General features: G+C 49.5%; 1 protein-coding gene and 1 long non-coding RNA gene across 2 annotated transcripts in view; one reads left to right on the top strand and one right to left on the bottom strand.

The window, feature by feature from the left end:
* ZC3H4 (zinc finger CCCH-type containing 4) overlaps window positions 1-18,909 on the bottom strand; it is a 44,321-nt gene extending 25,412 nt beyond the window's left edge. The window contains 3 exon segments of the mRNA XM_058708242.1: window positions 122-341; window positions 17,531-17,696; window positions 18,812-18,909. Coding sequence (XP_058564225.1) covers window positions 122-341; window positions 17,531-17,691 — 381 coding nt within the window. The 5' untranslated portion in view covers window positions 17,692-17,696; window positions 18,812-18,909.
* LOC131499833 (uncharacterized) lies at window positions 2,569-11,350 on the top strand. The gene is made up of 3 exons (XR_009256083.1): window positions 2,569-6,059; window positions 10,440-10,529; window positions 10,578-11,350. It is a non-coding gene; the product is annotated as an uncharacterized LOC131499833 (long non-coding RNA).
* Window positions 18,910-27,805: the final 8,896 nt, after the last annotated feature.

Genomic DNA, 27,805 nt, shown 5'->3' with positions numbered 1-27,805 from the left:
GGGGAAGGAATAAGCACCACTATTACGCGTGCCCTCTGGCCTCCGAGGCGAGCTCGGCCCCCCGGGCTCCGCTCCGGCCCGGTGCACGCAGCCCGGCCCCGGGGCACTCTCCCAGACCTACTTTGTGCTTGGATTTCCTCCTCTTCTTCGACCTCCTCTTCTCCTTCTCCCTCTCTTTCTTCCGCTTCCGCTTCAGTCTCCGGTGAGACTTCTCCTCGTCCGAATCGCTATGGTGCTTCTCCCCCTTTTCCTTCCGGCTCCTCTCGGGCCCTCCGGAGGTGTCCTGGGTCTCCTCGGCCCCATCATCCTCCAGTTCACCTTCTTCCAACTCACCATCTTCCCTATAAACCAATCCCAAAGCCAATATGAAGCCAGGGTGTGAGACAGGACGTCCAAGGGCTGCGGGGTGGCCCCGGTGGACAGGAAGAGAGCGAGGCCTTCCTCGGGAGGACTGGGGGCCGCTGCCTCTCGGCCCCCCCTCCCCAAGGACTGCGCCCACTCTCGTGTAACCTGGCTGGGGGACAGCGGGTGGGGGCCCGACACCGCTGGATTTTCAAGGTGCAGCCACTGATACGGGGACCACCCTAAGTCAGTATTTCTCAGAGTGCTCCAAGGACCTCGAATTCTAAAGAAGAAAAGCGACAAGGTTCTGTGGTCAAATGAGGGGAGGAAATCCCCACCTTGGGGCATCACAGTGCTTAATGCTCTAATGGAAGTTCCCAGAGGTCTTACCGTCCAGAAGCCTGTGCAGCCCTGCTTTAAGAGCATTTCCAGGACTTACTTGACCAGAGAGGCTGCTGTCTCTCAGGGAACACGGATTAGCATCCGTCCCAGAGTGCAGTGGTGCACAGCGGCCTGAGGTCACGGGCTTGGTCCTAGTCCTATGGATGTGTCCTGTGAGCTGAGGGTGGTGGCTGTGCACAGTGGGGACAGGGCCGTGGTTCTAAACCAGAGGCGGCCCCCGGTCTCCTGGACCCGACCCACAAGCAGGCTTGGGCTGTGCCCGAGGACACAATGTATTTCACCAAAGCCCCGTAAGAACTACCAGCGACAAGCTCTGGTCTCCAGAGGTCTGACCCACAGCCTGGGCTGCACAGCTCTGGGCTGGGGAGCCGGGGGGCAACCGAGCAGGTGAAGAAAGGGGAAGGGGTGAGCGAAGGGTCCCAGGCCCCAAACCCCTCCTGATGTCCCCTCCTAACAACTGTCGGGGTGGGGTCCCCCGCACTCCACTGCTGCCGACCCCCAGTATCCCTTCTGGCTCCCCTTCCTACAGATTTCCTGATTTTGTCACTGCCCCCACATCACCCCCATCCCTAGTGCTTTCAAAAATAAAAGCACTCTCCAAACATGACAGTTGCTGCCCACAGAACATTCTAAATATCTACAGGGTGGGGAGGAGGGAAGGGGATAAATAGGGTTAAGAAGGAAAGCAACTGGAAAAAGAATCTAGTTTTTGGCCAAACCCACAGAGACAGTTCTCACAAGTACAGGAGTTGGTTTAAAAAATAAAAATAGGGGCGCCTGGGTGGCTCAGTCGGTTAAGCGGCCGACTTCGGCTCAGGTCACGATCTCGTGGTCCGTGAGTTCGAGCCCCGCATCAGGCTCTGTGCTGACAGCTCAGAGCCTGGAGCCTGTTTCAGATTCTGTGTCTCCCTCTCTCTGACCCTCCCCTGTTCATGCTTTGTCTCTGTCTCAAAAATAAATAAACGTTAAAAAAAAAAATTTTTTTTTAAAAACCTATTTCATTAAAATAAATAAATAAAAATAAAAATAAAATAAATTCCGCAAATCTTTTTTAAAAGCTCCCACAGTTCCTCATGCATGACCATGGAAGAGCGTGTGTGAGAAGAGAAAAAATTCCTTTCTTCTCCATTAAAACTAGGACCCCAGAAGAGAACGAAGAAAACATAAACGGGCGTAATGAACCCAGGATCCGAAAGGCTAACCATGAAAGGATCTAATCCAGGCAGAAAAGACCTTGCTGCCCAGACGGGCCCGGGGTCAGAGTGGGAACAAGCCTGCCCCCAGAGCCCCCTCAGGTCCTATGGGGCTTTGTAGACAAACACCACACTGGTGATGCTCCCAGAGTCCTTCACGTCCTTTCACTCACGCAACCCCCTTTGTCCGCCCCGGGTGGCGCTGCTCCCCAAATGTCAAGGAGCCTCTCTTAACTCTCATTCCCCATTCAAAGTGGTCAGGTCAGCTTAAAACCCAAGCGGCCCCAACCCCACGGACAGCCCGGCGGAGGTCAAAGGCAGCTCTCTCACACACAACGCGGGGGACACAAAATTTGTTCAGATGTTTCAAAGGAAACAAGTCAGGGAGGTGACCGACGACGTGCGTCTCGGGTTGTCTCCTTGCAAATCGCCAGGGTGGGGGGTGGGGGGAAGCCCCGCAGAAAGATGCAGAGTAAAGCGGGGAGGAGCCGGCATTCCTGACAAGTGAGGCACCTTCCGGCTTGGGCTTGGGTGCGGCCCACGGAACGGGTGTGGGACGAAGCTGCCTCGGCTGGAGTGGCCTTGCCCACAGTAAAAGTGCCACCCGACTGGGGAAACTGGTTTCGGCGGGCTCCCTGCTGCCTGGAACAACGGCCCACGCCAGGGTGTGGTTCCCGCAGCAAACAGGACGCATGTCCCTCCCTGCTGGGAACACCGTGGGCAGGCCAGCTCGCCACACCTCAGGAGAAACACAGGGAGACAGACAGACAGACAAAATGGAGCTGAGGAAGGCCCAGAGACAAACCGAGAATGGCGGGGACGGAGGCCCGTACTCCATGAAGAAAAGCTAAAAAGCGCATCACTCTTAACCAACAGTCTGGAAAGGAAAAAGCTCAGAGGGACATGTTGGAAAAGGGGCCAGAATCTCAGGGCAGGTAGGGACGGAGGGGACACAGGAAGACAAGAAGTGCCCGGGCTCCCAGAAGCCCTGATGAAAGAAAATAAGGCTCCCAGAGCCAAAGACCCTCATGGAGTCAGAAGAAGCCTATCAGAGTGGAAGGGATGGCAAGACGCTCTGAACGCTCTCCTCTCAGGCAGGTGGATCTCAAAGGGAGGACAGGTGATGGGACTTGTCAAGGGCAGACATTCCAGACACTCCCTTACCTCCGCCCACAGCATGACAGGGCAGGCCAAGGTCTTGCCCAGGGTCAGGGTCAGGCTCCATCCCTGTCCCGCACCCACAAGCCAGCTTGCTTGAATACGTGGGCCGGGTCTACACCTAACACCTGGGGGCTGGCTACAAAGACCACCGGTGAGCGACTCCAAAGTCCTCACCACCATCAAGAAAGATTCCTAGGGGACACTTGGGTGGCTCCTTCGGTTAAGTGTCCAACTTCATCTCATGGTTTGGGAGTTCAAGCCCAGCATCGGGCTCTGTGCTGGCAGCACAGAGGCTGCTTGGGATTCTCTCTCTCCCTCTCTCTGCCCTCCCCCCACTCGTACACATACTCTCTCAAAATAAATAAACTTAAAAAAAAAAAAAAAGGAATGATTCCTGAAGAAAGCCCTTTCATGCCGAAGGACTTCCCAAAGCAAGGAAGCACAGTGTTCAAATCCACCCTCCAAAGACTTTCAGCCAAAGAGGGGCTCTGCATTACCTGTATGAACACCTCCAGGATATCTGGGCTCAGTGAGAATCTACCCCGCAACTTTTTACTAAATGGGTCACGAATACTTAGAACTTTGTTTGTTCACACGGACTTGGGGAAAACTGACAAACAGTATTTAAAAAACAGAAACAAAAAACCTGCTGGCGACTTACGAAGGGAAAATGGGAGACTGGAAGGGACACCAGGCCGGTGACCCTCCAGTGCCCACTGTGCGTCCTCAGTGCCATCTGGCCATGCTGTGCTCTCAAACTTCTCGGAGCCCTGGGCTAACCTCTGGTCACCTGAGGGGGTGCCCTCTGATAACACAGGAAATTCCCAGCTTAACTTCTGTATGAACACGGGGTCTGTCTTCCTTATAAGGGGAAAGAACAAAAACCAAGAAAACCGAACCAGCCGGGACAGGGGCAGAAATCCCCGGAGACCACTGACGCCGGCACAAAAGCAGGCTCCAGGAATAGCAGCCAGGCTTCAGTGGTGCCACCTCACAGACTGCCAGCAAAGCCCATGTCAGAGTGGGATTAAATACCGAGGGAGCTTGCCTAATAGACTGTGACATAATCCCTCAAGAAAAGCGGGGGAAGCCCCACTGCGCTAATCATTTCAATCTAGACCTGCCAAGCCCTCTTGAGACCAGTAAGCAGGAGAAAGCCTGAGGCGTCAGCCTGAGCAGGGACGACCTTATTCCCAGAGCCCGGACTGGCAATGTCCCAGGATGGCCGCACCAGGGTCGGCCCACCGGGGCCATCGGGGACAGGCAACCGACCAAGCTGGGGGACTGACTTGGAACGGGTGTCCAGGAGGGAACGGGAAGAAGCCACCGGCTTGCCGAGGGTCAGATCTGTCTCGTGCCTCCCGCACTAAGCTTCCAAGGCATTTAAATTCCCACTCACAGAGCTGGTGACAGCCAGCTCCTCCCTCTCGGGACAAAGACTAGATCTGGGTGCCCATTCTAAGGAATGCCTGTTTGGCCACTCCACAGGGCACAGGAGTGTGCTGAATTCAACACACACCACGGGCTTGGCAAAAACAGCACTCAGTCAAGCAATCCCATGACTTCAAAGTAGGCTGGCGGGGTGGGGCACGGGGCCGCTTTCTGCAGGCCAAGTGACCAACCACCAGCTCCGCTTCTTACGCTCTTGGTACGCGTAACTTAGCGCCTTGGTTTTCTCACCTGTGGAATGGGGTGACTGTAGTACCTACCAGGGTGGTTAAGGTTAAATGAGATTAATGTGGATAAAGCCCTTGACGTGAGAAAGGCACAAAGTACCAGACAAAAAGCAGCTACCAGATTTAAGGATAACCCCTAAACTGGCCGGGGTGCTCATCAGGAAGCACTTTCTGTACGGAGAAGCTTCAGCCAACTCCCCTTGGGGGTCGCTGCTGACCGCTGGCCAACAAGTTCCCGCTACACTTGGCCGGACCGAGTACGCGCTATCCTCTCCCGACAAACCCTGCTGACAAAACTGACAAATCAACACGTCCCCTTCCTCTGCTCTAATCCAGCTGGTAAGAGGAAGTAACCGAGTGGGTGACCAGGAGGGAAAGGCACAGGGAGAGCTGAGCCCCAGGAAGAAGGGACAAAGGCCCCTTAAAAAAAACAAAGCTTCCCGACATGGAAATTCTCTGGACAAGAGAGCTGGAAGGAAACTGAAAGGGGCCCGGGTTTGTGGATCGATCTGGTTTGCAAAAAAAGAGAATGGGGTGGGGGCGAAAAAAACAAAAGGTGGACACTCATGGGAGCAGTGGCTGTTACCTGAAGATCATGAGAGCCCTTGACAAGAGGCGGCTAGGTTAATGTGAAGGTCAGGGTTATGACCATTAACTGCCCAAACGCTCAACAAATTGCCTGGGTAGGCTCGGAATGACCCATTAACTAGGGACAAAACTACAAAAATTACGGGGAGGCTCTGCCTCTTCAGATGGTTAACGACAGGCCTAACTGCCGAAGTCCCCAAATCCGACCGTGTGGGACAGTTGTTTACTGGGAGCGAAGGCACAGAGGCTTTCCCTCGCTTTCCGACGAGGTGAAGGAGCCTCGGGGGGTGGGGGGGCACCTCACTGAGGGATTTTCAGAGGCAGGAAATTCTTGAAATAAACCTCTGGGCCTCGCACATGGTTTTCAGTGTCCTTACTACCTAGGTTTATCGACCAGAACTCAAGAGCAAATGGGCTCTATGTCTCCCTTCCCCTCAACATTCTCACGTGGTGTCACAACAGACTGTGACATCGCGCCACCTCCACGGTAACGTGCCCACGTAACAGACAACACCCCACCCGAGCAGCCAAGCGCAAACCAACCATGGGACACGAGAAGCCCGATCGCCAGCACCCCGAACCCCTCACTTCAACGTGAGCAGAAGAGCCGGTCCGGTGCTGAGACCCGGATGGGAACGCACCTACAGCCAGAAGTCAATTTCTCCAATGGAAATGGAGAAATCTGCACTTGGAATGGGTACTTGAAATATTAGTTACTGTCAATTTTGTTACATAGGATTATAGCTTTGTGGTTACGTTAAAAAAAAAAAAAAAAATCATTGGGGCACCTCGGTGGCTCAGTCAGCTAAGCACCAGACTCTTGATCTCAGCTCAGGTCTTGATTTCAGGGTCTTGAGTTCAAGCCCTGTGTTGCGCTCCGCACTGAGCATGAAGCCTACTTTAAAATAAATAAAGAAATAAGTCAATAAGTGTAATAATTTTTAAAAATCTTCAAGTTACAGATATACACTAAAGAATCTGCAGGTCAAATGACGTGAAATCTGGGATCTGCTTTAAAATACACAAGGCAGGGGCGCCTGGGTGGCTCAGTCAGTTACGCATCTGACTTCAGCTCAGGTCATATCTTGTGGTTCATGGGTTCAAGCCCCACGTCAGGATCTGTGCTGACAGCTCAGAGCCTAGAGTCTGCTTTGGATTCTGTGTCTCCCTCTCTCTGCCCCTCCCCCACCTGCACGCACACGTGCTCTCTCTCTCTCTCTCTCTCAAAAATAAACAAACATTAAAAAAAATACGCAAGGCAGATGGGGGATGTAGTGAGATGAACCAAAATTGGCAAAATGTAGATAACTGTGAAACCAGGTGATGTGTAGATGATGGCTTTTCTCTTCTAACGAAAATGCTAGAAAATTTCTGTAAGTTAAAGAAAAAAAGATGCCCTGAGTGGGGACCGCCTCAACAAGTTGAGGAGAGGTTATCGAGGAAGGCAGAGAGCTGGAGTCTGGGGTTGGGGAGGAGGGCCCTGATTTCCTCAATGACAAAACCTGCCAGGATACCTCAGAGTCTTATACACCGAAAGCAGTGAGAAGTATTCGTGACAAACATCCTGTAGCAGCCGACTTCCATGCCAGGCACCAGACTGCTGAGTTCACATCCACTCATCTCTCACTGAAACGCGGTAGCAGACCCACGTTGGTCGTGAGTCATCGGTACCCCCGTTTCACAGAGGCTCAGGGAGGAGAAGATATTTGCCTACAAGGTCACAGCACAGAGCAAAACTGGAACGAGTCCTGGATTCTCTGACTCCAGGCCCAACTCTCAACCTCGACCCTGGAGAATTAGAAATCATCTGGAAGAGAATAATTAACTCAACAGGCCAACCGCCAAAACCCCTCCCCGAAATTTATAACGGCGCTGGCAAAAAGAAGACAGATGTACAGAAAACCGACCAAAGGCAACAGCATTCCAAGAAACACCAAAGCGAGGTATTAAGATATTGGGCGAGGTCTGTGTCCGGGTTTCAACTGTGAGGTGAAGACAGAAGCAGAACCTGTGACAAGGACCGAATCCTCTTGGGAAGAATTTCCTGAGACCATGGTCAATCACGTGCTTGGCACTACCCCGGCCGAGAACAAATGCCTAGGAGGAAAAACCATGCTTAAGCAAAGGCACGAGACAAATACAGTCCTTCCAAGATCAAATAAAGGGAAATGAGACGTTCAAAAATCTCACCAAAGACTTTTGCACAGAAAGGCCCAAAGAATCCTGGAAAAACCCCAAGGAAAGGGTCTTCTCCCCAGATGGACAGAGAGCAACGGGAATCATTCCAAGGGAAGGAAATTCCAAAGCCGTGCAACACCAGCAGGAACGCTTCATCCCGGGGTGTGCGGCATCCACGCCAGGGTTTGTCCAAGCACACAAACCCCTCAGGCAGAGTGTTTCTGCAGAGCTTCAAACAAGCTGATCGAGAAAAAACCTGGCCTACTTACTAGAGGCTCACGGAGTCCGGTGTCATTTCCTTCGCCTGAACAGCTACTTTTTCACTCCCACTCACTCCGAACGCTGCTCCTGGTTTTTTTTAGTGTTTATTTATTTATTTAGAGAGCGAGAAAGCCAGCACTCGAGAGTGGGGGGGGGGGGGGGGGGTGTGGAGGGAAGGGGGAGAGACAGACAGACAGACAGACACCCCCAAGCAGGTTCCGTGCTATCAGTGCACAGCCCAGGCTCGAACCCACGAACCTCTACATCGCAACCTGGGCCGAAATCGAGAGCTAGATGCTTAGCCGACTGAGCCACCGGGCACCTCACAGCTCCTGTTCTTGGTAAAGGCATCCATCTGACCCCAGTTCCTCCTGTCGATGAACCTCTGAAGTCTGTTTCTCAGCAACAGAGTTTCTTAACCACCTTCTCATGCCAACCAAGGCTTCAGACAGCTGGAAGGATGCTGGTTCTCATCCAAGGAGGACCAATTTCTATTATTCCAGAAAGGAAAATCAAATCACTTAACTTGTGAACCAAGCCTCTTGCTCGTGTGGAATCTTTTCAGAGGAAATAGGTTTGGTTCCATTCAACATACATTCAACTAAGACAAAGAATATATTAACATTTTCGTCTCAAAAGAAAACCTAGCCTAGGATTACTAGGATTTCTTGTTCATACACCACCAAAGAATTTCCTTAAGAACTGCACTTATCTGGGGGTGCCTGGGTGGCGCAGTCAGGCAACCGTCTGACTTTTGGTTTCGGCCCGAGTCATGATCTCACGGTTTGTGAGTCTGAGCCCCACATGGGGCTCTGTGCCTGCTTGAGATTCTCTCTCAAAATAAATGAACAAACTTAAAAAAAAGAAGAAGAAAAAAAAACCACCGCAATTATCCGTATTCAACTCTTTGCTAACTTCCAGTCAACTGTGGGCTCCTGGAGGACAGAGAAGAGGCTGGCGGTCACCTGAGTTTCCAAGGGTCCAGCACAGGGTCAGGTTCAGACTGGGGGCAACACTTGTGACATGTTCTACACAAACCCAGCATCGGCCTCAGCTCTCCATACCCTCTTGCTCAGTTTCGTCAACACAGACATGGGACTATTTTCACAGGCAATAACGTGGGTTACCTAAAACTCCAATGAGGTAATCGAGGGGTTGTCTTTAATCAAAAACTCATTCACCGAGTGTCTATCAAGGGCTTCCTGATAGGCCAGAGAGCGACAAAAGCCCGTACGTGATGCATCAACCGACGTGAAAGGGGCCACCAGTCAGCACCCCCCAGGGATGCGGCCCACCTCCCTTGGCAAGAAGCTATGGTTCCCGGGACTGCTCTGGCTTTCCGTGCAATGGCAGGGCCTGAAATCCCAAGGAAACCTAAGCCCTGGTGTCTGTTAGGAAAATGAGGAGGGCAACAACCCAAGCCACCTGCAATGGACATTTAGCCAAGTGGCAATGGACATTTAGCCAAGTGACACTCATGTCTGGGCCCAGCTCCCTTGGGTTGGGCCCTAACAGGGACGTGTTAGCTGCAATCCACTTCCCGCTGGCTTCAAGAAGTCTCCTGTTACTTCCGATGAATGAAAATCTCTTTGACTTAAAGGTTCAAAAGCCCAAGCTGGGGCCTCTACATGCACTGGAAGGAGTGAAACAACGGGCTGACAGAGCTGCACCAGGTCATGGAGGGTCCCTACTCTCTGAGGCCAACTTTTTTTTTAAATTTTTTTTTTTAACGTTTATTTATTTTTGAGACAGAGAGAGACAGAGCATGAACGGGGGAGGGTCAGAGAGAGAGGGAGACACAGAATCTGAAACGGGCTCCCTCCGGGCTCTGAGCTGTCAGCACAGAGCCCGACGCGGGGCTCGAACTCACGGACCGCGAGATCGTGACCTGAGCCGAAGTCGGACGCTTAACCGACGGAGCCACCCAGGCGCCCCCCCCCCTTTTTTTTTTAAAGTATTCTCTACATTCAAAGTAGGGATGGAATTCATCACCCTGAGATCAAGAGTTGCATGCTCTACTGACAGCCAGCCAGGCGTCTTTGGGGCCAACTTTTAAGGGAATACCTACACTTCCCTTCCATTCTCTCCCACCACCTCTGCCACAACAAAGATAACGATGGCTCCTGTGCAGGTAGGGACCAGCCACCTTCTTCTTTAAGGGCCCAAAATGTGGGGGTGCCTGGCTGGCTCAGCCAGAAGAGCATACAACTCTTGATCCTGGGGTCACTGAGTTCAAGCCCCACGTCCGAGGTAGAGATTACCTAAATAAAAAAAAAAAAATTTTTTTAAAGGGCCCAAGAATAAATACCGTAGGCTTTGCAGGCCGTACAGTTCTCTGTACCTTTATGGCAACTCTGAGGTTTAGTGCAAAAGCAGCACTGACCTTATAAATTAATGGCCGTGGCTATGTTCCAATAAAACTTTACTTAGGGGGGAGGAAAAAAAAAAGCCAAGTGGGCAGGCTTGGATCTTGTAGAGCCACAGACTGTCCACCCGTCCTCCCAGCAGTAGCTTTTCAGCTTTGACCTTGACCCACATCTCCTTTATGTGTTTCTCTGAAGTTTTACAAAGTGGCTCTTAAACTCCACTGTACTCTGCTTTTTCTACCCTGTTTCATTCCTTTGTTTTTCAAATGCAGGAGACAAATCAATAAACGGGACTTCATATCCTGCTAACGGCTGCACACTGCAGTTTGAAAACATCGTATCGGCCCCATGCCGGCATATAGGTATGACGGCATATAGGTATGACGGCATATAGGTATGACGGCATATAGGTACGGGGCTTGGGCCCGGGGTTCTACCTCTCCCTCCACACCCAGCTCTGTGACCTTGGACACGTGACTTCATTTGTTTCAAATTCTCAGCACAGGCCTGGGGCGAGCTAGCACATGGGAAGCACTCAGCAGGAACCAGGGAGGTAATCTTTGACCTTCACACGAGGCACTGTCACACATTTGGGGAGACTAGCAGTCAACGACTCACAGGTCACATACAGTCGGCCTGACCCCACGTCCACGCGGTCCACCACTCCCCACCATCCCTCTACCAGAAGAGGATCAAGACACGTTTAAAGGGAACAAACGGAATCCACGCAGTACTAAGCTTTAAACTTGCAGGAGTTTATGGTTTCTGGGGACCATCGGACAGAGACAACAGGGACAAAGGAACCAGGTGCTCAGCTGACTGACAGATCCACCTGGGATCTAACCACTCAGCCTAACCTCGCTATTCATTTTTAAGGCACCCCCTTTGCAGTTGGGTCTCCAGAGCTGCCACAGCAGCAGCAACCCCGATGGTGGCCAGAAGCTGCAGGTGTCAGACATGGGAAGGAAATTTGAGGCCGGGCAAAGGTAGGAACAAGCTTAGCTCAAATCTAAATAAAGTCCTGCAGAGAGAAGAGCTCCCTGCACAGCCTAAAAACTTTTCTGCTCCAAGCAAAGCACGGTACGGGCCTGACTGCTGAATGAACAAAAACCTTTACTGACTCAGCCAAACTCCCAAGGGGCGAGGAGAATCTTGGGAGCTGGGACGGGCCTTGCTCGTCTGTCAGAGACTTGCTTGAGGTGACGAGACCAGTCAGCAGCGGGTTGGGGTGCTCCGGCCCCACTATCTCAGTTCTCAGGAGGCCCACTGAGGTGGCAGGAAGGCTCAAACCCTAATCGCCAAAGATGAACGCAGGCAGGACGTCAGCATAAGCTCAAGCCGCCGAGACCGTCCCAGCATCTGTAACAAGGACCTTGAGCAAGCCAGAAAGGCCTTAAGATGGCTTCCACTTAGTTTCAACCCCAATCTGCTGCTCAAAATTAAATAAGCTGGCCAGGAACCTAAGGGGTGAAGAGAAACGGACTTGCCTCAAAAACACAGTTGCTCTGGGGCGCCTGGGTGGCTCAGTTGGTTAAGCGTCTGACTCCAGCTCGGGTCATGATCTCACAGTTTGGGAGTTCGAACCCCGCATCGGGCTCTGTGCTGACAGCTTAGAGCCTGGAGCCTGCTTTGGATTCTGTGTCTCCCCCTCTCTCTGTTCCTCCCCCGCTCATGCTCTCTCTCTCTCTCTCTCTCTCTCTCCTTCAAAAATAAATAAAAACATTTAAAAGAAACAAAAAAAAACACAGATGTTCGTTCTTCCGCTTACATACCAGGCTATACATTCGATTTAGAATTTTTCTGCAGCAGAGACAGCAAGAAGATAAAGAAACCAAGATTTGCCAAATGCTAGGCATCGTGTGGGTGTCCGGTACATGCCCGCTTGACCGCAATGACCCTGAGAAAAGAGCATTAGCCTCAGTGCCCACTGCAGGGATGGCCAAGCCTGGACACAATCTTATCTGCCTCCAGAGCCCACACTGCTCCTTCCTATCCCGTAGCCACCTCCAATGTTCAAAAGATGTCAACACTTGCCTTACACACAGGGAGCTGAGTCACCAATTCACACAGATACAAATTCACCAAAAAAAAAAAAAAATACACGAGGGGGGAAAAAAAAAAAAAAAAGAGAGAGAGATTCTCCATCCTGAGCAATTTGGCCAAGAGAAGCAAACTATGCTCCCGGAAGACATCCAGTATGGGAACAAAAAAACATTCTATCGGAATGACGATTGTGGGATGCAACTGAGTCCACACCAACCGAGGGGGCCACATCTTCAAACTGCCATCGACTGATCAAGTCAGAAATTTTAAAACTGCCCGTGTAATCTCCTTTCGTTACAAAGCCCCCCCCACAAAAAAAAAAGAAAAAGAAAAAAACCCTGTGCAGCCTTTCCAGGCTGCCATCTTCATTAACTATCAAAACTAGAACAGTTCCGCGGCAAAGACGAGGCCGATGCGTTTGGAGAGCCAGATCCGTGAACGAAACCTGGCTCCAAACACACAGCCCCGGTTTTACCTTAACCGAAAGCACATCATAAGCCACCCGAACAGGCAGCTTGCTCCTCTCTTTCCATTAGGTGTTAATTATGAAACCGGCCTCGAATCATTTATTCTGATTCCTGCCTCCGATGAGCCGACTGCGCTTACACGGATGCCTGAATCGACCTATTAAATACCAACTACCAGGAACCTCAGAGACCGGCCTCTTTTCTCCTATTGTGTTAGGGGCTATGTTGCCAAGGTAAAGGCAAGCACCTTGCCTGCTCAGAAACTCAGCCATTTCACTTACTATTTGCTCCGAATTATTGTCACTCAACTTCCCACCCTGGGTCAGCACCAGTCACTCTGGTTCTAGCACATTCTGTCCACAGGGACCAAAACTGGGTTCTCCGGAATATGGTTTGACCTAAAGCTATCCCCGGAGGCTTGGGAGTAATTAGCGACTTTCACCATCCAGGTATTTGCTGTAACTGGATCTGGCTTCTACGAGATGGTCCTCGGGCCTCAATAGCCACGACGACGTTAACGGAAGGGAACAATGGGTAAGGCAACAGGGAGACATCCATTCCTCCCCTATCAGGGAAGGGAAAAGACTGAAAAGAGCGGAGGTGGAGGAATTATTAACGGATAAATTACAGGGCACCTGGGTGGCTCAGTCCGTTGAGCATCTGACTCTGGCTCAGGTCATGATCTCACGGCTCACGGGTTGGAGCCCGTATTGGGCTCTCTGCTGTCAGCACAGAGCCTGCTTCGGATCCTCTGTCCTCCACTCTCTCTGTACCTGCCCTGCTCGCACACTCTCTCTCTCAAAAATAAATAGAACGTTAAAATAAATAAATAAATAAATAAATAAGGACAAATTACTAAGCCAGCTTAATATGAAACTGTCTGCATTCAACTGGATGGAAACAAACTCAGAGTCGACCATTCATCTCTAGCTTGCCAGGGAGTCAACAGCTGGGAAAGCCTTCAGTTCCACAGGCGCAAAGCAGTTTCCACTTGGGATGAGCCTTCCTGGCTAAGCAAAAGCCATAGGAGTGTCTTTGCTGTACTGACAAATCCTGGCTTGTCAACAACTCAAAAACTTGAGCAAATCGAAACCCTATCTGGGAGACAGGACAGACGGGGAATGAGAAAAGCCCTTTTGGGGAATCGTCTTTTTCTTCTGCAGAACACATTTAAGAATAAAAAATAAAGGGGTTTCATGAGCAGAATACCCGTATTTTCATGGCTACAATTGGTTGTACTTCTACTGGGAGATTTGTATTTGGTTTCAGATTAAACCTCTCCCCAGAGAATATAACAATTTTAAAGATTGCAAGCGTCTAAGAGTTGCTGTTAAATCAGGGATTCTGAGTGACACCCTTTTTCTTTTTTTGCAACATCCATTAATTTGAATTTTAACTAGTATTGGTACATCAGTTTGGGGGGGTTAAAAAAAAAAGGCAGTACTGTGACATTTCAAAAACAAAGACTATGGAAATACAGTTTGACATAATTACTGGGGCTTCTTGGTTTTCATGGATGAGATTCCTTCGAGAACGGGGAAAAAAAAACAAAAAAAACAAAACCAAACCCTTGTGTTGCTACGCCTGAGTCCTTTTTAAGTGTTTGGGGAGATACTTTTGAATTCACTGAATGATTGCTACAATGTTCACTTACAAAAGAAATCCCATTTCCTTAACATTTCAAGTCAAGTTAAACAAGCATCCTTCTACAACTCAGTTGCCCTCGAAACTTGGAAAGTTCGTCTGTGAGCAGCCAGTTGCTGAATCTGGCTCCTGGAGAAGGAATTTCACCAAGGATGGAAAACCTCAAATAAAGGCAGTTCATTTTCAGCTGACCCTGCGCACTGGAGAGAGTGTGTTCAGTTCGTGCTTGAGACTTTTTTTTTTTTTTTTTTTTTGCAGGATATTGTAGTGTGGACACTTCTTCCTCCCACAACTGATTTTACATACCTAACATCACCACTTCACAGCAGTTACGTTGTGAGTATTTTGAGAGGAAGACTAAGACAAATGGCCCACTGAACTGCAGTTACCTTTTCCTTATCCCAACGTAAGTGAACGTTTTTTTCCCCCTAAGAATGGAAAAAAAAAAAAAAAAAAAAAAGGTAAACAGGACCTTTCAGAGGGGAAAAGGGCCGTGTGTTAAAAAGTTTTCTCGACCAAAGTACATCAGGGACCAAAACTGGGGCCAAGAGGGAAAATGGAACTTCAACGTGTTTTGTCTTTTAACGGAACTTATGCTTGTAAAACACATCGGAAGTACAAGTGTTTGGTTCTGCAAGTCATTTCTGTTGCCGTTTTTTTCCTTGTATGTGTAGGAGAGGGAGGACTGGGGGCCGGAGGAAGTGTTCTCTCCACCATGACTGGGCATGTAACACGTTTGCATCAACTTTTCACGGTCAGGCATGTGCTTTCGAACAAAGGGAACAACAGTGGAGACGGGGAGAGGAGACTGGGGGTTGACACTTTACAGATTTGGTGCTTAAACAGTACTTTACAAATGACTTGCTTAATTTAAACGTCCATCACCATAAGAGACATTGGAGTAAAATGAGAAAATTGGATCTACCTGAACCACAATCTTTGGGGGAGGGGGGAGGGGCGGGGGGGGGAGGGAGGGAGCACATTAACTCAAATACAGGGATCATAAACCAAATTCAGTTTTAACCTCGTCTCCTAGAAATGGACCTCTGAAGTGGCCACTTTCTTCAAAGACGAAGGCTGGAGACAAAGCAATGGACCGATAGGGAGAGAGGGATACCAAGGGCTTGAAAACATATGGGCCTTTTACATAAGTTTTTGTCATGTTACAGTAACGCTCTTTTTTTTTTTTTTTTTTGACAAAACTGTGTACGACAAATTAAAAAAAAATTAAAGATCGAAAGGATGTGCAAGTCTAAAAGGGCTCAAAACTGGGTTAGAATCCTGATTCGAACATATCAATTCACTCAAGCATCACTTTGGTCTAAAGGCAGGAGGAAGGCAGGCAGGAAAGGGACAAAAAGAGGGAGATAATTGAATTACTCAATAAAAGAGGCTACTTACCATCCCAACCCATTGTAAGACATACACTTCTGACATAAGAGAACTCCTTAGAGGTCGAATAAAGCGTGTAAGCACCTTTGAGTAATGCACCTGCCCCCCAGAGGGGGCCCGGAAGCCCAACGTGGGCTTAGCGCACAGACCTTTGCTAATCTGTTTATTTCCTTGAACTGGAGTCAGGCTGCGATGGGCTGCGATTCCCAGGACGATACATTTAATTAGAACAAAACAGAAAACAAAAACAAAAACAAAAAACCAAAAAAATTTTTTTTTGTAAAAGCTCACCAAACTGCTGCACTTGTGTCTCTGAATGTGGGTGGCATTTCTTTTAAAAGGCAAAGTATGGTCTGTGAAGGAGAAAGGGAAAAGGGGAGGTGGCAGTGGGGAGAAGGGGCCGTGGTGCCTGGCAAGGAAGCGCTCGCTAAGACCCCAATCTAGGGGAGGGTCCTCCCGCGACTCCCCAGCCCGGGCTGCTATGGGGCAGCCATCTGTCCAGCTCGATCTTTTCCCCTCCCCACCCCCACTCCTTCTCAGACTGCCTTTCCTGCCGCTTGAAAACCTCCTTCCATTTCCCAATCCACTCTCTAGACACCTCTTCCCCTGCCCCGCCAGGAAAGGGAGGGCAAACCCTGCACCCCAACCCTCTGCTGGAGCAGGGGAAACAGGGGCCCCAACCTCGCTCTAAAACGCGCCAGGCTGGCTGGCCCCTTTATCACCCTCCAGAGAAGGGCGTGGGGCAAACCCATTTCGCACTTCATAAAAGGGGAAGGGGGGCACTCCCTTTCACCCCCTGCAAAAGCACAAAATTTATAAAAAACAAAACAACAACAAAAAAAACCACCTCGTTTTCTCCCCCGGAAGGGATGGCGCCCCATTTTAGCCCGAAAGAGGAGGGAACCCCATGAGAAAGAAGAGACCAACTTCCTCTCCCCTCCAAGGCAGGGAAAGCAAGCCTCACCCCCCCACCCCCCTCGCCAAAAACGCATCACCTACCTACGAAAAACGAGAGGACCCCTGCCTTCAAGGAAAAACACGGGGAGGGGGCTTCTCCCCGCAAAAGAGAAAGGGGCTTCCATCGAAGGAATTAGAGATTCCCCCCCCAACCAAATTTGCCCTCTAGGTAATAGGAAATCCCTCCCGCCAAAAAAAAGTGCGAGAGCCCCCACCCAAAGGACCCCCCCCCCCACTAAAAGGATGGAGCTAGAACTGAACGAACCCCCACTTTCTGCCTAAACTAGGGTACCTCTCCAAGTAGGGCAGGGCACACCTCCCCCAGGAGAAAGGATACTGCCAGGGGCTGGAAACCCCCAACTCCCAAATCCCTAAGAGCGGGGTTACTACTCGAGATCCCCCCCCCCCCTCAAAAGGGTCCGGGAGCCCCTCCCCCATCCCCTTCCCCGAAGCCAGGCGACGGGCAGGCGGGCCCATGGCTGCCAGCTCCGGGCGCTGGGGCAGCCAGGACCCCCGTGGGCCTCCGCAGCCCCCCCCACAGCGCCCCCTCCCCAGGGCGGGCGGGCGGGCGCGGGGGTCCGGGGGGCGCCTCCTCACCTTCCCCTCAGCATGGCGCCCAAAAAAGACAGAGCGAGAGCGAGGGAGAGCGGGCGAGCGCCGCGAGGGGGGGGGAAACGCATGAGGCCAGGAGAGAAAGCAAGCGAGAAAGAGCGAGCGAGCGAGAGACACCCACCGACCCCGCCCTTCCTCCTCCTCCTCCTCCTCCTCCGCGGCCCGGCCCAACATGGCGGCCGCCCCCCTTCCTCCTCCTCCTCTTCCTCCCCCCGGGGACGCTGCCCCGGCCGGGCCGGGGGCCTGACCTGTCGTCAGGGAGCGGGAGGCGGTGGTGGAGGAGGTGCGGGGTGGCCGGGCAGGCGTCGGGGGAACACGGAGGAGGCGAAGGCGTTGATGGCGGCGGCGGCGATGGCGGCTGCGGCGACTCTGATGGTGGCGGCGGGGGGGTCCCGGGCGCGGCCTCCATAGTTCCTTTGGGGGGGAGGGGATGTTAATGCACGAAAAAGGACTGCTTGGGCGTGGCGGGAGGGGCACACTTCAGCTCTGAGGGCTCCTGATAGGAATGGGTATATAGTTTTTCGGTTTCGGAATCACCTCTGCGCCGACCTCCGCGTAGGCCGCGCGGCCTAGGCCTCGGCGGGCCGCTCGCCGCCTTTCTCCGCAGCCCGCCCCTGGGGTCACTCGCTCACGGGCGCGGGGCCCTCATCGGGGCGAGAGCCCCCACACACACACCTCCCCCGCAGGCCCGGAGGTGGGGGACCCGGGAGACACGGACACTGGTGGGTGGTTGGGTGTAATTAGCGCGGGCCGCGCGCGATGGAGCAAGCGAGGGGGGAGGGGAGAAGAGGAGAGCGAGCGAGGGGGGTTAAAAAAAAGGATTTTGGGGAGGGAGGAAACGGGCCGCGGAGACGGGCCGACTGTCTTGTCTGTCTGCCCGCCCTAGGTGCCCCGGCTGCTCGGCCCCCGCCGCAGTCAGAAATTCACACAAAATGGCGGCCCGGCCTGGAGGAGCCGAGAGGCTGAGGCGGGAGGAAGGGCGAGGTGGGAGGGGGAACTGGGAGGCGGAGGCGGAGGCCGCGTCACGTGGAGGAGAGGGGCACAGGCCTTCTCCCGAAGGCCGGCGGAAAGAGCCGAAGGGAGGGAGTGAGGTCGAGGCAAGGCGGAAAAAGCCGAAGGCAGAGGAGCGAGAGACGGAAAAAGCCGAGGTTGGTGATGGGGGTGTGGCTAGAGAATGGATGGAAAGTCGCGGGAGCCGGAGATAGCCGAAGCGGGACCAGGACGGGGTGGGGGGGGCGGGGGGCGGGGAAGGCAAGGAACTGCGATGATCCGGAAGGAGCCGAAGGCGGTGTCGGAGGCGGGTGGCAGGAGGCGGAACTAGCCGAAAGAGGAATTTAGACGGGAAAGGCTGAAGGGCGGGGCTCGGGAGGCGATTAACAGAGCAAAAGGCTGGGAAATGCACCCGAGCGCAAGCGGGAAGAACCGAAAATTACCAGCTTGAGGGAAGGCGGGAAGAGACTAAAGTTTTAGGTGGAAGAATGGGAGGGAAAGAATTCGAGCTACGGAAAGAAAAAAAAAAAAAAAATAACCGAAAGCTGGAGGCCGGGTGCCGTGAGTTGTAGGTTTCCGGAGAAGGGGAGGATGGAGCCGAACAGGTCCGGAGCTGACGTCATTAGAAACCTCGGTCAGTGACGTCTCCCTGGGGCGGTGCGAGAGGGGCGGGCCTTGGTACTGCCTCCGGGAAGTTTAAGAGCTTGTAGCGTAGGTTATCGGGAAGGCTCAAGATAAATGTTACACGTGGGAGGGACTGACCGGGTTCAAACGGTGTGCAAACGACCGACAATCTTTTGATCCTCAAAACTCCGCTGGGAGTAACTACTATTCTCATTTAATGGATGCAGACAATCCTGGCGTCTAAATAGTTGTCTCAGGAACGTAATATCAGCCGTAAAGAGCGCCTCAAGAATTTTAGTCCGTGTGGGCATTCCATTGCCTACTGCAAAAATTCGTTGAGGCCGGTTTATATCCAAGGATCTTTGTTCTGTGCTTTTATGAGCTCCTTGTACAGTGTCAAGCTCTGTGATGGTCGATGGGAACAGTTTCTAGCTTCCTGGAGCTTAAAAACCGATAATGCCCCAGGGGAAAGGAACTGGAAGTTAGAAGAGAGCCTCTATTAAATGAGGTGTTAAAGGGGGCGCCCAGGACAGGGTTGTTTAAGTGGAGATGGGAAGGAGAAGAGAAAGTTCCAAGCCAAGGAAAAGCTTATTTCAGAGCCTGACGAGGTATGGACCATTTAGGTTCCGGGAACAGAAAGAAAACCAGTGCAGCATGAAAGATAAATCTGGAGGTAAAGGCGCCAAGTTACTTCTTGGTCTATTAATCCTACCATGAAAGAAGAAGAAAAAAAATGCCCGCAAACTAGTCTGGGACATACGCTTTTTGTGAGTAATTTATAACAATCTCCTTCAGTGAAGTAATTAGCTTTCTTGATAAAAAAGATTTAAGCCATTTCGAGTGAATTTTGATGGTTATGAAATTTGTTCTGAGGAACTACTGCCTGCCAATCAAGACTCCTAATCTTCGTCTTTCCTTTCTTATGTTCTGGATCTAGTTTTATTTACTTTCTGGATCTAGCCTCTAGTTTAATGATAGTTATTTAACCATTCACTTCTCCCCTAAAATGTCCATACCAAGAATACATTTCTAATTCACCTACAAGAGACTTTTTTTTTTCTTTGCATGCATCATTGCAATAAAATGTTGGCACGTGCTTTTAACAAAATTGTCCGAAAGGTTTCTTTAACACAAGACTGGTAGATCAGGATTATGAGAATGGGAAGAAAAATACTGGAATTGTCTTTCCCCTTCTGTGCCTTGTTTTCTGAACCCCATGTATTCTAGCGATGGATGAAACCACACTGGTTAAAACCAGACCACACGGTGGTCTGTCCTTTCAAGCTGTGGTCTCCAGCTGGCCATCTCTGAAGCTTCAGCAGGCCATTCCAGAATTCTAGAGGGCTGTCTGCTTTTAGGTAATGAGAAAAATGAAAAGATCAACAAGTCTCACGAGGCAGGAAGGTTTCTCCATGCCTTTTCAGAGTCTTATTAGACCACTGTCTAACATTACCTACCAAGCCCTTCTGACGTTCTTTTTTTTTTTTTTTTTTAAGTTTATTTATTTTGAGAGACAGAGCGCAAGCAGGGGAGGGGCAAAGAAAGAGGGAGAAACCCAAGCAGGCTCCACACTGTCATCACAGAGCCCATGCAGGACTCCAGCTCATGAAACCGTGAGATCATGACCTGAGCCGAAATCAAGAGTCCGATGCTTAACTGACTGAGCCACCCAGGCGCCCCCGCCCTAACATTCTAAATGTCACTTTGACTTACTATGTAATTGTTGATTGGGGTCTAGACTCTGAGAAGTTATGGAAGATTCTCAAGTTTCAAAGGATTTTTGGTCTGGTAGGAAAGACGACCTTGAATGGTATTAATCAATTTTGTAGCAAATTTTCCAACCTAATTCCTACATTTGTTTTTATACATACACATTTCTCATCTCCAACTTGAACCAGCTCAATTTTTCTGCTGGTTCGCTCATTAATGAGTTAAATTCATTCCTGTTCTTTTTTTTTTTTTTTTTTATGTTTTAGTTTTGAGAGGGAGTGCGCGCATGTGCGCTTGAATGGGGGAGGGCCAGAGAGAGAAAGAGAGGATAGGAAGTCGGCTCCATGCTGACAGCAGCGAGTTGATATGAGGCTTGAACTCACAAACCATGAGATCGTGACCCGAGCTGAAGTCGGATGCTCAATGGACAGAGTGGATGCTCAATGGACAGAGCGACCCAGGCGCCCCTTGTTCATTCATATTCTTTAATATCCTTTGTAACAAACCAGTAGTCTAGTAGGTAGACTATTTTCCTGACTTCTGTGAGCCACTGTAGCAAATTAATGGAAACAGAGAAAGGGGTTGTGGCAACATCTGATTTATACCCAGTCAATCAGAAGTGCTTCCAATTTGAGGCTGAAGCTGGGGGTGGGCAATCTTGTGGGAATGAGCTCTTAACCAATGGGGTCTCATGCTAACTCTGGGTAGATAGTATCGGAACGGAATTGAACTTCAGCTGGTATCCCCCAGTTGCAGAACTGCTTGGTGTGGGAAAGCCTCCGAGCATTTGGCGACCAGAGTAGAGAAGTATAGAATGTTAGAGTAGAGGAGAAACACAGGACCTCCCTTAGAACCCCTTTGGAAAATGGCTTGGCGATATCAACTCCCGCTGAAAGGAAGCTTACTCTATGATTCAACAATTCCACCCGAATGTATATATCCAACAAATGTGTACCAAAAGGCATGAAAAGAATGTTCACAGCAGCACTAGTCAAAATAGTCCCTAACTGGGAACACCTTAAATACCCATCGATTGGAGAACAGACAAGTAAATTGTAGTATATTTGCCACTTTTGAGGACCCCCTGGATGGCTGGGTTGGAAGACCCAGATGGCAGTCTTTTGCAATACATCTTGGGCAATATATCTAAAGAACCTTCTTTTGTATACCTTAGAACTTTCTTTGCTGATCAGTGAGAGCGAGTCTCCCGGTCATGATACAAATTGCCTCTAAGATTCCAACAGAGCTACCAAACGTGGCTTTGTGTGTGTGCATGTGTGTGTATCTGTGTGTGTGCCCACGCACGTGCCCATGTGTGCCAGGTGTGTGGGGGGTGTGGTGTGGGGAGGTTGTGGAGGAAGGTTGCATGTTTTACCAACTTGCCCATCGTTTCCAAAATTCTTCATCTGGACCTCCAAAATGTCTCCAAGCTTGGCAGATCCTTGTATTTTTCTGAGATGGAAACTTCTGTGATGCCCGTAAGTGACCAATGCTTCCCTGGTACCTATTTCTTTCTACTCTGGGAACATCATTATTCTGGCAAAAGATTTTGTTTTTCTAGTCACAGGGATGGCTCTACAGAGAAGTCACTACACGGTGTGGAAGAAATGCCAGAAGCTGGCTCCGGCCCGTGGAAGTAACTAGGGAAGAAAGGAGGAGACCATTGGCTAAAGGGAGGCATTATGGTATCTTGCTGACTGCCAACCAATAGCTATTTTCTCTACCTTCCTTGCTAATCCAACCCTGTTTTTATTGGGAAATGGAGGGTAATGAACTCCAGGCTAGATCATGGTTCCACCTAGTTCTCAAGGAGATGATGTTGCCCCCTAGAGGACATTTTGGGACTTATTGTGGGAAATTCCTGTTGGGGTGGGGGTTTTTTTGGTTTTTTTGGTTTTTTTTTTAATTCTCAAGGGGAGAGTATTGCACCCTTGAGGACATTTTGGAAGTTTGCAGGGACCTTTTGGGACATCACAATAATAAAGGAGTTGTTACTGACACTAGAGGACAGGGACCAGGGATGATAGGATGACAGCACAGGGCCCAACCTGACTCTGGGTAATAAATGCTCACCTAATGAACAAAATTATAGCCAGTTGTGCTCAGTCAGTTGTGTCTGGCTCTTGATTTTGGCTCAGGTCTGATTGAAAGGTTCATGAGTTCGAACCTCACATCAGGCTCTGAGTTGTCAGTGCAGAGCCTGCTTGGGATTCTCTCTCTCCCTCTCTCTCTCTCTCTCTTCTCTCTCTCTCGCTCTCTACCTCTCCCCCGCTCTCTGTCTCAAAATAAAAAATAAACTAAAAAAAATAAGATAAAATGGTTAATTTTAAGTTACGTAAATTTCTTTTTTTTAATGTGAATTTCACCTTAAAAAAAAAAAGTTTTAGAACATATATACCCCCAAATTTGAGAACCTACCATTACATGAAATTTTCTTTGTAAGCTTTATAAAACTATAAGGGGGAGTGGGAAAAGGAACCCTTTTAGATGTTTAATGAGTCTAGAGGTCCAGGATAAAATAATTTATAGACCAGGTTGCTTTATTTTCAGTCCTTTTTCCACAAAGTTACTGTTCACAAGAGTTACTGCATACTCACAGGAAATAGCTCAGGTCATTCGCTAACCAGTTATAAATGACTACATGCCATGGATCTTCAGGGTCATTTCAAGGTCAATATAATAACTAATAAATCATTTAATGCTAAGAATCAGTTTTAGTTCTTCAAAATAGCTTGACTCCCTTTATTTTTATTTCTATGACCCCTGAACATTTCACTTTAACAATACAAGACAACTCAGCAAAAGTGTTTATCTCCAAAGTCTTATCCAACAGACGTTTGATATAGCCCTCTGCTGCATGGTCATTCCAGACTTCGAAACATCTCTTGTGCACAAAGAGGTTGTTTGATCCTGTCACTGGCGTTTTCCCCTAGGATTGGAAAGTAGCACAGCATAGTTTAAGAGTTTTAGATTCGGAACATTAAAATAAGGGTTTTAAAAAACTTTCTATTATGGAAAAATTCAAACATACACAAAAATAGAGGAAAGTGTAAAATGAACCTTCATATACCTATCACCCAGCTTCAAGAATTATAAACTTGGGGGGCGCCTGGGTGGCTCAATCGGTTGAGTGTCCGACTTCAGCTCAGGTCACGATCTCACGGTCCGTGAGTTCAAGCCCCGCGTCGGGGTCTGGGCTGATGGCCCAGAGCCTGGAGCCTGCTTCCGATTCTGTGTCTCCCTCTCTCTCTGCCCCTCCCCCGTTCATGCTCTGTCTCTCTCTGTCTCAAAAATAAATAAACGTTAAAAAAAAAATTAAAAAAAAAGAATTATAAACTTGGGGTGCCTGGGTGGCTTAGTGGGTTAAGTGTCTGACTCTTGATTTGGGCTCAGGTCATGTGATCTCCCGGTTCATGAGTTCCTGCCCCATATCCAGCTCTGCATTGACAGCTGGGGCCTGCTTGGGATTCTCTCTCTCTCTGCCCCTCCCCTGCTCTCTCTCGCACTCTCTCTCTGAAAATAAATAAATAAACGTAAAAAAGAAAAGAATTACAAAGTCAGGGAAATTCAGTTCCTTACACCTACCCACTGACCATCCCCCAACTCTGATGGCTTATCAATTTTATTAAGTTTATTTATTTATATTTTTGATAGAGCACAAGTGGGGGCGGGGCAAAGAGAAGGAGAGACAGAATCCCTAGCAGTCCCTATATGGGACTGCAACTCACAAACTGTGAGATCATGACCTGAGCCGAGATCAAGAGTCCAACGCTTAACTGACTGAGCCACCCAGGCGCCCACACCAATGACTTTTTTTTTTTTTTTTATAAAGAGAGTGAGTAAACCCGCACTGGCAAGAGCCAGGGAGTGGGTAGAGGGGGAGAGAGAGAGAGAGAGAGAGAGAGAGAGAGAGAGAGAGAGAGAGAGAGAATCCTAAGCAGGCTCCCTGCTTAGCACAGAGCCTGATGCTGGGCTGGACTCCACCACCCTGGGATCATGACCTGAGCTGAAATCAAGAGTTGGAAACTCAACCGACTGAGCCACCCAGGCGCCCTGAGTGTCCAACTCTTGATTTCAGCTCAGGTCATGATCCCAGGGTTATGGGATCCACACTCAGTGTGGAGCCTGCTCAGGATCCCCTCTCAATCTCTCTCCCTCTCCCTCTCTCCCTCTCTCTTTCTCTTTCTCTTTCCCCCCTGCTAGTGCTCTCGTGCTTTCCCTTCCTCTCTCTCTCTGTCTCTAAAAATAAAAAGAATTAAAAAGAAAGATGCCCTGGGGCGCCTGGGTGGCGCAGTCGGTTAAGCGGCCGACTTCAGCCAGGTCACGATCTCGCGTCTGTGAGTTCGAGCCCCGCGTCGGGCTCTGTGCTGACAGCTCGGAGCCTGGAGCCTGTTTCCAATTCTGTGTCTCCCTCTCTCTCTGCCCCTCCCCCGTTCATGCTCTGTGTCTCTCTGTCCCAAAAATAAATAAAAAACATTGAAAAAAAAAAATTAAAAAAAAAAAAAAAAGAAAGATGCCCGAATGAGCCACCAGGCACCCATTTTCGTTTATTTTTAATCAAATACCACATTTGTTTCATCTAGCTAGTTAACTACCTAGCTCCATACATATACATACATAGTTATTTCTATGTATGTTGTTACACATTTAAGAATATACACTTGTGGGATGCCTGGGTGGCTCAGTCGGTTAAGTGTGAGACTCTTGATTTCAGCTCAGGTCATGATGTCAAGGTTCATGGGATTGAGCCCCAAATCGGGCTCCTCACTGACAGTGTGGAGCCTGCCTGCTTGGGATTCTCTCTCTCTCTCTCTCTCTCTCTCTCTCTCTCTCTCTCTCTCTCTCTTGCCCCTCCTACACTTCCTCCCTTTCTCTCTCCCTCTCTCTCTCTCTCTCTCTCAAAATAAATAAACTTTAAAGTATATATATTAAAAAAGGGGGGGGAACCTGGGTGTAAGTAGGTTGAGCATCTGTCTGACTCTTGATTTCAGCTCAGGTCATGATCCCAGGGTCGTGGGATCAAGTTCCACATCACACTCCAAGTTGAGTGTAGAGCCTGCTGGAGATTCTGTCTCTCCCTCTGCCCCTCTACCCTGCTCTCTCTCTCTCTCTCTCAAATTAAAAAAATATATGTTAAAAAAAAAAGAATGTATACTTGTACCTGTAATGGGTTAAATAGTGCTTCCCTCCCCTCAAATTCACATTCTTCCTGAAACCTCAGAACGTGACCTTATTTGGAAACAGGGTCACTAAAGATATGATTGATAAAAATAAGATGAGGTCACACTGGAGTAGGGTGGGCCCTTACCCCGATATGATTGGTATCCTTCCAAGAAGAGAAGAGACACAAAGATACACACAGGGAGACAACATGTGACAGAAGAAGCAGAGATTGGAGTAATCTACGAGCCAAGCATTGTTGGCCAACCACCAGAAGCTGGAGGCGGCAAGGATTGCTTCCCTAGGGCCTTCAGAGGAGCTCAGACCTTCGTTTCAAACTTCTACCCTCCAGGGCCACCCTGCTGGCTCAGTCAGTAGACATTCAACTCTTTTTTTTTTTTAACGTTTGTTTATTTTGAGAGAGAGAGAGAGAGAGAGAGTGAGTGAGCAGAGGAGGGGCAGACAGAGAAGGAGAGGGAGAATCCCAAGCAAGCTCCACACTGTCAGCCTGGAGCCCCATGTGGGACTCAAACTCACCGACCCTGAGATCATGACCTGAGCTGAAATCAAGAATCGGATGTTTAACCTACTGAGCCACCCAGGTGCCTCTGCAACTCTTGATCTCATGGTTATAAGTTTGAGCCCCACATTGGGCATAGAGATTGAGGGGCACCTGGGTGGCTCCGTCAGTTAAGGATCCGACTTCAGCTCAGGTCACGATCTCACAGTTTGTGGGTTTGAGTCCCGCGTCGGGCTCTGTGCTGACGGCTCAGAGCCTGGAGCCTGCTTTGGATTCCGTGTCTCCCTCTCTCTCTCTGCCCCTCCCTGGCTTGCGCTCTGTCTCTGTCTCTCTCTCAAGAATAAATAAACATCGGGGGCACCTGGGTGGCTCAGTCAGTCAAGCATCCAGCTTCAGCTCAGGTCATGATCTCATGGTTTGTAAGTTTGAGCCTGCATCGGGCTCTGTGCTGACAGCTCAGAGCCTGGAGCCTGCTGTGGATTCTGTCTCTCCCTCTCTACCCCTTCCCCACTTGTGCGCTCTCTCTCTCAAAAATAAATAAATAAACTTTTAAAAATGTACATATGTTATTTTCTTTTTTAAAGTAATCTCTATACCCAACATGGGGCGCAAACTCACAACTCTGAGATTGGGAGTCCCATGCTCCACCAAATGAGCCAGCCAGGAGCTTTTATTCTATTCTATTCCACTTTATTTCATTTTATTTTATTCAGTAAGTTTTACACCCGATGTGGGGCCTGAACTTACCACCCTGAGATCAAGAGTCATGTACTCTACCAATTAAGCCTCTTGGCTCCCCTCTACCTTCATTTTCAAGTGGCCCTTCTCCCTGTGGTTTCTGTATTCAAATTTCCCTCCTCTTATAAAGACACCAGTCATATTGGACTACAGCTCACCCTTAATGATGTCATCTTAATTTCATTACATCTACAAAGACCCCCATTTCCAAATAGGATCAGATTCATAGGTCCCAAGGATAAGTACTTGAACATATCTTTTGCAGGGACACAATTTGATCCATGACATCTCATGTACGTAAAAATCCACCATCTGTATAATTAAATGTATGTATTTTATTACAGGTAATAAAGGTTATCTTTACTTCTATTCAAACATGCTAGTTTTTATTTATTCATTTATTTTTTTTATTTTTTCAAGTTTACTTATTTATTTAAAGCAATCTCTAGACCCAATGTGGGGCTCGAACTCACAATCTCACAACCTCGCAATCAAGAATCACATGCTCCACTGGCTGAACTGGCCAGGTGCTGCCTAATTTTTTTAAATGTAATTTTATTTGGGGCGCCTGGGTGGCGCAGTCGGTTAAGCGTCCGACTTCGGCCAGGTCACGATCTCGCGGTCCGTGAGTTCGAGCCCCGCGTCGGGCTCTGGGCTGATGGCTCGGAGACTGGAGCCTGTTTCCGATTCTGTGTCTCCCTCTCTCTCTGCCCCTCCCCCGTTCATGCTCTGTCTCTCTCTGTCCCAAAAATAAATTAAAAACGTTGAAAAAAAAATTAAA

Source organism: Neofelis nebulosa, chromosome 17, assembly GCF_028018385.1.
Source record: "Neofelis nebulosa isolate mNeoNeb1 chromosome 17, mNeoNeb1.pri, whole genome shotgun sequence".
Classification (NCBI taxonomy): domain Eukaryota; kingdom Metazoa; phylum Chordata; class Mammalia; order Carnivora; family Felidae; genus Neofelis; species Neofelis nebulosa.
The sequence above is the reverse complement of the archived record's forward strand: the minus strand, read 5'-3'. Positions and strand labels throughout refer to the sequence as shown.